This window comes from Zonotrichia albicollis, chromosome Z, assembly GCF_047830755.1.
Source record: "Zonotrichia albicollis isolate bZonAlb1 chromosome Z, bZonAlb1.hap1, whole genome shotgun sequence".
NCBI classification, from domain to species: domain Eukaryota; kingdom Metazoa; phylum Chordata; class Aves; order Passeriformes; family Passerellidae; genus Zonotrichia; species Zonotrichia albicollis.
Genome location: NC_133860.1, coordinates 46,215,594 through 46,229,044, shown reverse-complemented (window position 1 = coordinate 46,229,044; position 13,451 = coordinate 46,215,594). Strand labels below are relative to the sequence as shown.

General features: G+C 33.4%; 1 protein-coding gene across 3 annotated transcripts in view; it reads left to right on the top strand.

Moving 5' to 3' along the window:
- Nucleotides 1–13,451, top strand: part of BRD10 (bromodomain containing 10) — a 47,211-nt gene that overhangs the window by 13,421 nt on the left and 20,339 nt on the right. For 2 of the 3 annotated variants that reach the window (XM_074532251.1, XM_005488156.4), the window contains one exon: nt 5,092–5,181. The exons of the other annotated variant lie outside the window; for it this stretch is intronic. In XM_074532251.1, coding sequence (XP_074388352.1) covers nt 5,092–5,181 — 90 coding nt within the window. The remainder of the gene's footprint in view (nt 1–5,091; nt 5,182–13,451) is intronic. 3 annotated transcript variants of the gene reach the window in all.

The following is a 13,451-nucleotide window of genomic DNA, read 5'->3' as shown; positions in this document are numbered from 1 at the left end:
GAAAATATTTTACCATTTTTATGAAGTGAAGCTGAAACACTATTTTTAGTATTGTTAATGATCCCAGATATATCTGTTACAGTAAAAAGCCTGTAAAAACTAGGACTAAGACATTTTTATGATCGATATAACTGTTTGGATTAAAATTACTTGGTTTTGTATGAGGCGTGACAATGTGATTCTTGAATTGAAATCTGGCTTGGTTAAGTGAAGGACTTGCAAAAACTTTATAGGCAACTGTGCTTACCCTGCTTGCAACTGTTATTCCTTATCAGCATGTGGTTGATTTCTAGGCCTCTAGGACCTCTTAGGCAATAGAAAGTAAAAAAAGTATTAATTACGCTAATATCGTTTTATGGTACTGTAGTAGAAATGTTACAGTACTTCAGTTCAAAGTACTCTTTATGTATGCAAGGCTGCTTGGATTGAAGTTCTCCTTTGGCGATCTTTTTCTTTTTTCCCTTCAGAAAGCAATCTGTGCAAGTTTGGCCAGCAGGCATTGAATCATGGCTATTTTGTAATACCCTCATCCTGAAACAGTTGATTTCATCATGATCATGTGTTTCTGATGGAGCTAGAAGAATTTCTTGTGTTAAAGTTGGGTAGTAACAGTCAATGTTGATAGATAACTGATATTTAAGTGTACCCTTTCTTTATCTATATTGTAATGGTGTTGACTAAAATGTTTTCTAATAGCTCCAGAAAACAGGTAGGTGTCTAATTTTTTTCCCAAGCACTTTGCATGCCATGGATATATACAGTTAGTTCAGAAATAATTTCTTGCATGATTAAACAACTGCATTTAAGTAGTCTATCTAAAACTTAGTCCAACCTTTTAGTTTTAGTGGACAAAACATATGTATATCTATCTAAATATATACTTATCTTCTGTAAAACCTTACATTAAAATGTGGCAAAGGACTTCTGACTCTTTTGATCAAAGCTAGGACTCATATCTGTTTTAGGTGAGGCTCAAAGTGTTGAGCAGTTTAATCTTATTAGGGAGCTTTTTAACAACGTAACCTGGCTCATTCAAGAGGTATGACTGTTAGAAGAATTTGCAGGTATTAAAGCTTTTATGTTTGGAATAATACTAAGACTTTTGGCAGTCTTGTATTTATGCTTCAATATATGTTTCCTCACATACCCAAATGGCCAAACTTTATGAAATTATGTAAGTAGTTGAAAGTACAAGTATATTTTTTAAATATTTGGTAAAACAGCTTAGAGCTTACAGGCGCTGTGAGATGTGATGATTGGGCATAATCACAAGGATTTTGCTATTCATGTCTATATACCAATTCTTTTGGAGTGAAAGTTAATAAATTAAGAAGTATAATATGTTTCACGTGCCTGCAGCCTACAAATGTAAAAAACCGCAAACCCAACCAGAAGACACTTCAGTTTATAAGATTAGGTTTTGTACTTAAGTATAGATCTTCTGAAAATCGTGACTTGGCTTTAAAGCTGAGTAACAGAGTACTAATAAGTGTTTGATTATGTGCAGTGACACAAATCAAAATCAATTATTAGTGAAAATTCAGAAGCTAATAGTGCTACTTAATCTAGCATTTAGAATACCATTTTTATAATATATAGCTCAAGACTGCTTGAAAAAAATCCCCAAAGCCCTGCAAACAACAAAACAAACTCAAATCAAAAGGAGATGCAAATTAAATTCTTTTCATCAAATAAAAATGCACAAAAACCCAGTCTTGGTTTTAGTATTTTGAGAATTATTGGAGAAGTGGGTTTATAGCTTCATAGATTGTTATTGAGTTGTCTCTTGCTTATTATTCTGAGCTTCTTATTACTGTTGCTCATTAACATTTTAAAGAAATTAATGATAGTTATAGTGCTGTACAGAAGAGACACTATAGTGTTTTGCAGTTTTTTCCCAGTTACAGAGTACATTTAGGTTTGGTAACCAGTGTTTCACTTAGTCTTTTCTCCTTTCACCTTATGTACATTCACTCATAGCTGTATAGACCTACATGTATGATAAGTAAGGAGAAAAGGAACATGCATGCTCTGTTTCAGTGTGTCTTTAACAATTTCAGTTTCATCATCTATGGTCTATATTAAATGCAGATCCCAAGAGGGCTATCTGGACATTTTCCACATATAGATGTCAGTGATAAAAGAGCAGCTTCATAGGAAAACCAATTATAATTAACAGTCATTACACAAATAACTTGAAATAAAGCGTGAGACCCTGTTGAAGTGAATTAAAATTCTGCAAAAAATTTGTCTGAAGTTAAGGGGGCAAGGAAGGAGCATCAATGATCTGGGGAATACACTGGGTTCTATGATGTTAAAGAGTTCATTTATAAGTTGATTACAGGAGAGTCCCAAGTTGGAATGGAGCTTGAGCCCCCCTGTCTTCCCTTAGAAACTTCAGAGCAGATTTTTTTTGTCTTTCTTCCTTGAAGTCCTAGGAGTCAATGAGAGTCTTAGAGAGATTACTGAGATCTGAGGTTGCATCATAACATGAAAGTTGAACGCTGAATTTGAAATTTTACTGAATATCTGAATCTTCCACTTCAATTGGAGTATAATTGGTATACAATTGAAAAACAGGATGCTTATTGCCTATGAAAAAAAGTCTCTATGTAGTAAGTACTGTGCCGTATGCGATGCTTTTTTTGTTGCAGTTAACATGGCCACCATGTAGTGTTCTAGAGAATAGGAAATAGTCTTTCATTCTCTCTGATAATTCAAAATGGAACCACTTTTTCACTTCACTTTCACTTATTTTCTTCATGATAGGTGATTAGAAGGTATGTTCTTCAAGAGCAATATGTGAAACTACCAGTAAGCTATCAAAATGTGACAAAATTATTAGATTGTAACGTTAATATCTTTTTTTTGCCTTTATGTTAACTTATCCATTAAAACATACAAAACATATTAGAAGGAAATGTTGTTTGCAGAAAATTGTATTGCTAAGTTCCACCAATTACCAGCCATAAGCAAAGAATACTGAAATAAGAATCTCATTGGGAGAAATAGCATCTAGAATCCATATCAAAATGTATAAAGTAGAATACACTTTGTTATTTTCATCATTGTTCTTTTCAACCTTCCTTCAAAACACTAGCTTCATTCTCTAAGATAGGAAATGCTAACCATGTGAGAGAAGTTTCAGAATTACCTTTTTCCCAGTCAGTGTTCGTCTTTATTTCCTCATCTCGAATCATACTGGAATGAAAAAATTGAAATTTTTTCTTGAACCTTTTTATAGTGCTTTTCAGTTCCATATTGGAGTATTTAAAACGCTGAACTCATTTTGACCATAAATCCTCCAAGCTCAGCTGCTGTTACCTTCCTTATTTTATCAGTAGGTAATTGACACACAGTTAAGATCCTCAAATGTACTTCTCATCTAATGAAAATTGTCACTTAGAGATTTGATTACTCTTGCCCGTCACCCCCAGCCCCAAGGCAATTAAACTTTATTTATTGGCATTTTTTATTTATTGACGTTTTTCACATTGATGTAGTTTGGATTGGTCTTGTAGGAGAAAGTAAAAAGCAACAATAGACTTTAGTAAACTGAATTGTCAGGTGTATAGTCAAAAAATTGATTATAGTTGTGTAGGGAAAACCTTTATCCTTGCCTTCATTGACTTTTGTCAAGGACTTTGTGATGTACTTTTTTGCTTAATAATATAGTGTCATGGATTTCTTCGCAGGCCAGACACAGCCAGTATTTGGCTTCAGTTTATAATTTAGGTAACTGGGACTCCTTCAGGTGCAGGACATGCATTTTGAACCTAATTATCCACAGACTTACCCATAGTCATTCTGTTTTCTGGCTCAAGAGAGATACCTTTCACAAGTAAATTTTGTATACATGGTCTGTGGCAAGACACTGCCAATTTTCTTTATTAATTTGTTATTCTAAACTTGATAAATGTAAAAATGGTAAACTTTGATTTGAGTCACTCAATTTCCTCAATGCTTCAAATGTACACAATGTTATGAAAATAAGGGCACATGTGCACTTGAGGTTTCTGAAATTTACTTTGCTAAAAGTGTTAATTCAGTTTCTTAGTAGTGACTAGCAAAAGTGCTGCTTCTAACATGAATTTGCTGAAAATCTAAAACTGCACTTGAATTTGAAGTAAAAATATGTTGTTATAAACTACTGATTTGGGAACAATACTTAGCAGTTGTTTGATAGAAACATTTTTGTGATGGTGTGTTTTGTAAGGAAAACGTTTCCACCTAAGGGTGTTCAGAAGAAGCAAGTCTTATTATAATATAATTCAACAGAACCTAACATCTTAATAATTTCTAGGTTTTTTAGTCTTAACTTGCCCTAGGTGATGGTAAGACAAAATATACAGATCACCTTTGTTTGACAATTTTTTCAAGAAAATAGCATCCATTTTCTGAAAGAAAAAAATATAATAAGCTGATTTCTAAAGACAAGAATTAGAATAATATAATACTTTTTTAAAGGATACATGAAGTAGGTAGATTTGGTAGATGACTAGTTGCCTTAGAATCATCAAGGTAGGAAGAGACTTTCAAGATCATCCAATCTGACTACCCACCCAGCACTACCCCTGTCCACCGAAACCACTAAACCACATCACCAGATCCAGATGCGTCTTGAACATATCCAGGGATGGAATACTTTGTGTAAGCATATAAAGTTATGGTCAGGAAAAGTTGTACCAAGTGTAATATGTTATAAACACCGCATACTACAAAGCTAGTATACTTATTTTGCCAGGGAATTTTTTGGTACTCAAAACTGTTCTAAGTCATCACTGTACTTGAGAGAAATTTGGTAGTTGTCATTCACAGAAGTTTTAAGAAAATACCTACATTCTGAAATGGAAGCTTACAGGTAGAAATATGGTTTATGTCTGAAGAATAAGAGAATTTTCTACTTAGATTTTCCTTTTCTCAACAAGTCCTGATTTTTCTTTGGGGTTTTTTTTATGTTTAAAAATACTATAAGAAAATACAAATCAAATGGTGGCACTAAGTAATAATGTGCTTTTAAATTTTATTTAATTTCAATGTACATTTTACAAGTCCCACATCACCAAGTGTTTGTGTTCATTTGTTTTTTAGCTTATTTGCACTAATCTTGATGAACTCAGGGAATTAATCACAAAGATTGAGAATGAACTCAAAGATCTGGAGGACATTAAAAAGAAATCGGTATGTGACATTAAAAGCTTTCTCTTGTATTGATATGAAACAGTGTCAGTTACTTGCTGAGGCCTGTCAACTCAATTTTTTATGCTCTTCAGTAACTGCATGAAAACTTCCTAAGGTTGATACCTGGAGACTGTAATCTTAATCTTTTCTGTGTGGGATGCTCTGTTCTCAATGTTTTTATGATATTTTTATGAATTCAGTACCTGTGTTAGCACTTATCCATGCCAAAACAAAATATACATAGTGGTAATACCTTAAAATGAGTAGTTAATCTCCATTAAACTCCATATGACTCTTTTGCCCTGAGGATAAGTTCTTACCAAGAAATAATTACAGGATAGAATTCTCATATCTGCCCATGGAGTGTTGATCAGAATTTCTACTGAGCTAGCATTCATAATTCTTTTTTTTTTAATGTTATTAAAATTTACTTTGTTTAATATTTATTGAAGGAGTTTGCCATGTGGCTTTTGATATCAGATTGAGATACAAATTTTATCAATATACTCTGGATCACTGAGTCTATGCAACTGAAAACCTCAAAGGAATAACAGACAAGAGAATCCAGCATGCCTTTTATAGAAGGCAGTGATTCTTATTAAAATGGTAGATGGGTTTAAATACATGAATAGTTGAAACAGCCCTCTACAGAACTCTGACTACTTTTTTCATTGTACCTTTATTGAACCTTTGGTAGGCACTTCTATGGTGGCATTTCTATGAACAAGTAGTAGTTAGAAGTGTTTATTTTTCTATGTTAGAAATCAGGCTGCTTTTAATTCAAGTGAAAGTTTATAGTCTCATGAAGAATCAATGTATTCTGAAGTTATTTCAGAAGGGGAGAGAGCTGTAGTAGAAGAGAGACAAGTAAGTTAGGATTCTAAAAGACAAGTGTCAGTGCAATTAGCATAATTGTTAATGTAGACAAAGGAATAATACCAGCCTAATCTTGAAATTATTTTGTATTTGCTGAATTGTAAACTGGTTTTATCATAAGAATGCCAAGAGATTATCAGAAGAGCTGTGTCAGCAATAGGATAAAAAGCCCAAAGTTAGAGTACATATATGCTAAAATAGCATATAGATTGTATTGGTATGCTACAGCATATCAATAATCTATGTGTAGGTAAGACTTTCAGTCTGCAAGTAAAACTGTAGGAACATGACTTCTTCAAGGGTAGACAAATGCTAAATATGTCATAATTGCACTTTAAACTGAAATTTGATAATGTCATTATCTAAGTAAGTTGCATGACATAGCAGGAATACTATGTTTAGTTCTAATTGCTCCGTCTTCAAAAACTCAAACAGTTAAGTACAGGCGAATTAAGATACAATTCATTCAGCATTCAGTAGTTGTGAGGTAAGGACTATCTTTTGTTTTGTCTTTATAGACCTATCACATAATGATTCTGTGTCTCTAAACACTTGTGTTGTTAGAAATTTTATGTAGAGAAAAAGGGTTAGGATTAATTGCTGTAGAAGTGGTTATGAGGAAACAGTTAAGTGAGATACTAGTTTTGAAAAAAAATATTTATCAGGGAAATATTATATTTACCTTTTAAACATTCAAACAGAAAAATGATAAATTAGGTAAATAGTCATAAATTTAAACTTGTTAAAATGAAGTTTTGCTTTTTAAGGAAAGTCTTTAGGATTTCATTTTTGAAGTCTAATACCATGTGTCATTATGTTTGATGTCTGAAAAACTGGAGAAAATGCAGACTTTCATTCTTCAGCTGTAACAAAATGACAGTGGCAGTATCAGAAGCATCCAGAATTGAGTTTGTCCTGGTTTTTTGAAGTGCATATTCTGTTAAATAAAACAATTTTCTAATTTGATAATGGAAATTTGACCTAATGTGAAAATCTATTTTAGTGATGACACTTACATGCTGTTCATTGACTTCTTTCTTGTTTTAAGTGAAAGATGGTGATGTTCTTACTACTTCATGGTAATTTAATATTGATTTTTGTTTGCAATAATGACCTGGGTGAAGCCACAGGAATCTTTCTTCTTCACAAGTAACCTCCTTGGTAATTTCAGTTGTAAAAGTTGCTAGCACAGGCTGTTGAGAAAAACCTTCAAGGCAAGCTTTACTGTTATGTTAAATAATAACATATTTTAGAAGTACAGCTTATTTAACTTTAAATTAAGACTTTCAGGTATAACCTTTTCTTAGTTGTAACCTCCCTTTTGTTACCTTTAAGACCATTCTAGAGTATGTGAAAGGAATTCCTTCTCCAGAACTTGGAGGTAATGGAGACTATAATGAAAAAGCTGAGCTACAGGGCCTTTTTAGTATGAATAAACTTACACTGTTTTCCCTCATTTTTTGTAGGTAGTTGGACTGGTTGTATCTGATACTTTTCACAACATCAACTTGTGACAACAAATGACATGACAGATTTTTGTTTGGCAAGTTAAAATAAAATTAGAATAGGGTTATGTAATAGAAACTAATGGATAATTTTAAGTCTGGGCATTTCTAAGTTTGGGCATTTCTACAAGTTTCTTTTACATCAATGTTGGAAAGTATTGGAAATGTTGGAAAGTATTTTTATTGTTTGGTTGATTAAACAGTTTGGTTCTCTACTTTTCTATACTTGTATTGTCTTTAGATTAGCTATGAGTAGTATTTTTCCTTTTAAAAAGCCTTGAGCTTTCCTTGATTCCTGGTGAGTTTGTTATACCCATGATGAGATTTGCTTTGTGATAGTTTGCTGTGTCTGTTTAGAGTAGAAAATTAAATTTTATCTAAGTTCTTTAATTTTTAAGAGTTCAACTCTGTACTTGAGCTCTAGACACAGTTCTGAAGCAATGCTGCAATTTCACATATGCTTTCAACTGATATAAGCCAAAACTGCTGCCAAATAAATAGCTCCTACTCCCTTTGTCTCTGGAAGATTCTGTTTTCCGTGCCATCCCATGTGAGAGGCTAGCAAAATTTTTTTTCTGTTGCATGGTGAGAGTTAGATTATGATAAACCTACCTACTTATTTATGCCGGTGAATTGTTTGCAAGCCAGACCAGTTTTCTAATGCAATTTATCATGGAGTTGCAGAAATACCTGTGCTTTTATTCTGCTACAGGTTAAGTGGTGGTTGTAAGAACAGAAATGTCCATCTGCAGGCAAAAGAAAATGGGACTGATTTTGCAGTTGTATTTTTATGTAATTGCAGCCTGCAGTTTTTAGAGCAGGCTGCTCTAAAAGGTCTATTTCTTCAGCTACTTAATAATTCCTCTCCTTACCACATATTACATATCAAGAGGGAGAGGAGAAGTCAGATTTGCTATTGTACCTGACTTAAACATTTGTAAATAAGTGAAGGAAATATAAATATAAGGAAGAATGTTAAGAGTGCGGAAGGGGGACTTAAAGTTTAATGATCTGTGCTTAGTGAAAGGCTGATACCCTAAAGAATGTCTAAGCTAGAATGTCTTCTATCTCTTGTATATTGCTGAGGACATGTGAAACTGCATCCTTTAATTTTAAAAACTGTACTAAAGGTTGAATCAATAGAAAAAACCCAGAATTCACAGCAATGAAAATTAGATACTAGTAGAAATTAGTAAATAACTAGTAGTAATTTTAATAAATATAAAATTACTAAAAGAAAATAATTTTAATAAATATAAAATTAATAAAATAAAATAAATAGTAGTAATTTTACCCACACCTTATCCATGCACAGATAAGGTGTGGGTAAAATTACATGCAGTCAGTAAAGTAGGAGTAGAAGAACATACTAGCTAAAAATTCTATTGATATTTTGTTGAATTTTTAGCTCTTGTTAGTTTTTCAAAAATTGAGTCTGTATATATAATATTCATGGCCATTTGTTGAATGTGATCTCCTAGAAATTTTCTATAACTAGCAAATTGACCAAGATTTGCAAAGTAGCTTAATTCCACACTTGAAGTGATATTGTTGGAAAAATAATTTTGACAAACACACATGATAGGGAGGCATTTTGCTAGTATATTTAGGATCACATAAAGACTTCAGTCTAATATAGAAAGTTTCTTTTAAGAGAAGAGGCAATAAAGTAATGCATTCTGTTGGATAACAGGATACACAGGATCCTACACAGGATAACAACTATCAGTCTCTGGAATTTTGGATCCCACTTTTCCCTAGGTCTTCTCTGTCTGGTCTAATCAGTGGGACTTGCAGTGTGAATGAAAATCTTCTTACTGCCTTTCAGATAATCTACCTCTCATGTGATGTGAAGGGTTTTTGTGTGTGCGTGGGTGAAACTGTTAATTAAGTTGCTTGGTTGATCAGTTTTATGTACTTAACTGTTACATATCATAGCAGAAATTTTTATTATTATTTTTTCAAACCCTACTTGACGTTGTGTAGTATGAAAGTGACAGGACTGCAGGTGCTTGCATATAATAGTGAATTTAGGGCTATTTTGCAGATGCTAGCTGAATTTGCAGTAAAATTAATTGAGTTTTTAACATGAATGTGGAAAGATTTCTTGTTTACTGAGTGCAAGACTTTATTTTGGTAGCACTATTAGATTTGATTCATGCTCTCTAAGTCTGAAGGATAAATGCATAGCTGTGTAGAGGGTGAACAGGGAGGCTGGAGCCCAGGATTCCCATAGATAAGCTGAGAAGGTTAAAACGAATAATGGGCAGTACCTTCCTGAGAAGGAGACTGCATGGTCCCTAGAGAGAGAGAAAAGTCAGACAAAGGTTACTTAGTCAAATGAGACCAGCCAAGGTAGCAGGTAATTGTGGTTTGGAGAAAAGGCTTTATTGTTTGTAGAGGTCTGTAACACCCTGATGTTCTTGACTTAATAGTTAAAAAAGTGAAATCCTCCCTTTTAAAGTTTTTGTATTCTGCTGTTTTTCCTGGAGCTTATAATGAGATGGTCCCAGGGGGTTGAATGCCTTTGTCTGTCTTTGGAAATGGATATTTGTTTTAGCAGGTGAGTCAAAAGGCCTGAAAGGAAACTGTGGTTTTCTGCAGCATGAAGATACCTGCAAAAATATATATTTCTGACTACACCTGAAAATTTAAAGTGAGAAACCCACTGGTTTAGGTCAGAAATAGTTAGAACTTCAGACAAATTAACTTGTGGGGTTATTAAAAGGATTATGTTGATCCAGCGTGGAACATATTTTCCTTGTCTGTTTTTGTGAGATTCCAAATAAGCTGCTGTTAAATTTATTCATGAGGTGTAAGTATCTAAACTCAGAGACTGCTTTCTGACGTTTTTCATTGATTTGCTGCATTTTATTTTTAAAAATATGTTAATACATGGGAAAAAATGAAAAATGGTTCATTTTAAAAGTTTATAAAATATTCTCTCTCTGTTCAGTGAGGAAATAGGAAATACTGTAACGTGTTTGAAAATGTTTGGCAGGGAAACTGTGTTTAGACAAAAATCTAAAGGGACTTCTGAAGAACTTCCCTTCAGCAGAAACTCATGTTTCAACCATCAAAAATAGTTTAGGGCTCTTACTAATATTTTAGTAATTCAGGCCTCAACTTTGCAAACAATGAAGTGGAAAAACCTACTGTGTCTTCTCATCTGCGGCCTAGGGAAACATTTTTATTATTGGGTTAAATCTTATTCAATTTTTATTCAGAGGTTGATTTCCTCTCCCCATCCCTGCCTCCTCTTGTCCTGACCACTTCCTCCCTCCCCAGTGAAATATGTGCCATGCCTGGGACTTTTGCATGTGAAGGGTTTTCAGTTACAGTTGTTTTCATCAGCATTATTGTATTTACGTAGATATGCAAACAAACAGTAAATATTAGAATCTGAGAAATCTGTATATGCACACCTATTTGCAGGTTTAAACTGCAGGTAAAATGAGCTACAATAAAAGAGAAACCAATAAATGCTTGGGTTCAAGGGTATTAATAGATAGACTTCAAGTCTTGCAGCTGAAACATTTTCTTTTAATTTAAGCTTAGTTTCTCTGTTAGTATGTATCTTCATCTGTTATGTATATTACATGCTCTCTTTTTACATCCTTATCCTGAAAACCTGATTTGTACTTTAATCACTTCAAAATACTGTTATTGCTTCTCTATGCCTTGCCTGCATCTCTTGAAAACACTAATATGAGCCCAAATACTGAATTTTGAGACAGATTTACACATTTACATCCATGCAGCTTCTTGTACTGCTGAGGACAGATTGAAGATGTGGATCATTTGTAATATTTAGTTGTATAATATAAATGAATAAGGCCAATTTTAGGCTTTGGTTTTGAAATCTTCTCCACAGTACTTGATCATCTTCTCTGATATTTTTAACTTGGGCTCATCTCACTAAGATTCAATATTTTTTTTCATGCTCTTCAGTTTTTCTAAGCTTTTCCAGTTTTCTGTCTTTATTGTCTACTTTTTTCACAATTCTTTTCTCTTGAACTTTCATGCCTTTCCATGTGTGACTGACTAAACCTCCAATAAATATATTTATTGGGGAAGTTGTCTTTAAACTGCTTTTGCCACATACCTTTCTACAGTTCCAAATGTGAAAGTGTGGGTTCTGCATGAGAGATCAATGTGTACTCATACATTTTTGTCACAGAAATACTACTATGTATTCAGAACAGTTCACAATGCTTTAGATATTGGTCAATCAGTATATTCTTTTGAAGAAATAATTCAAGACATTCCTGTCAGCACATAGTACTAGCAAAACAGCAGCTTTTAAGACACTCATCTGAAGAATGCAGAAACACTTCTATATCCAGAGTTAAGAAGAGAAAAATACTCAGATATATGAGAAGGAGTTAAGTACAACTTAAAAAACATAGATGTTTTGTAAACAGTTTAGGATACTACATACATCCATTTTCTTTGTGAATTCCAGAGGTGTAAGTTAGTCGATAACTTTGAAGTTCTTCTAATGGAGGAGTAAAATGTGACAATTCAGTGCTGGATAATTTTACTCTTCTGGATTCAACAGTAAGCTCATACTGATAATAAGCTTTCTCTTGTGTTTTTGTGGTTTATATATTTTATATATATTTATATTTTTTCTAAAAAAAGTGGTATATTAATCAACACTGTGATGATTGTGTAGTAATTGTGCCTAAAGAAAATTGGAATGTGGCTAAATATTTGAATGAAAACCATTTCACAGTAATGAATTAAATCAGGAGACAAAGATGGTCTTGGTAGCAAGAAATTTATTGCACTTTGTTTTGGTGTTGTTGTTTTTTGTTTGTTTTACTTTATTTGCCTATATTAGAAAGAAGAGAGTATGAGATCATTTTAGGATATAACTTTGTGTGATCAGAAATATAGGTCATGGAAGTGCATGCTGGAGTCAGGACTTCTCATTAGTTGCTGGTAAATGCTCAAAGATAGAATTGATTAAGAGATGTCATAAGTGAATTTGTTTTATAATTTACTACAAGCCATTCTTCCTGACTCTCTACTTAATCCCAGTCTTCAAAGAATGTCAGAGGTTGGTTAGCTGTTGATATATATTTATAATGTTCAGAATGATGTTGCTGAAAGTAAAATGCAAGAGGCTGACTCTAAGGAACTTCTACTGTAGAAGATAACTCTAAGCATTTTCAAAATTAAAACACTTTCAACAACAGATGAGTTTGCATAGTGTGAAAACATGATCTTGTAATGCATTCTTATTCAGTCAAAATTGGAAGTGCCTGAAATTGTAGTATTTGGCCCATAAATAAATTATTAAGAACATTCAACATTTATCCATATATGATTTGGAAAAATTACTGATCTCTTTTCTTTAGGTGTCTGTTGTCCAAAGCAGCTGGTGATCGCCAACTCCCTCTCTGTGTGACATCACTAGAAAACGCTAGACTGGTGATGTCACACATACCACAGAACCCCGCAGCAGAATGGAGCAGGCCTATTAAGGGTAAGTTTCCTCCCTCCACCACCACCCCGTTTTCAACAATATTGCATGGTTTTATAAGATTACTAATTTTCTTTACTTTATGTCCCTGGGATATAACGTAAAGATTACAGACAATCTTATAAAGCTGCTTAATATTGTGGTGTTGTGTGTGCGTGTTTATTTAAAAGCAAAACAAAAACTCATATAAAAAGTTCAGTCCTTACCCCATGTATCAATATCCTGGCTCCAGTCTGCTTTGGGGTTCCATGATAAGTATACCAAATAGTGTATGTTGGTGCATCGATCACAGAGAGTGGAGTCAGCATTTCCTGGCTGCTCTGGATGTCAGAAACCTTATTTTAAAAGGTGAGTTTTCATTTGAATGTGTTGAATGTCTCTCTGCATTTAAACAGAAA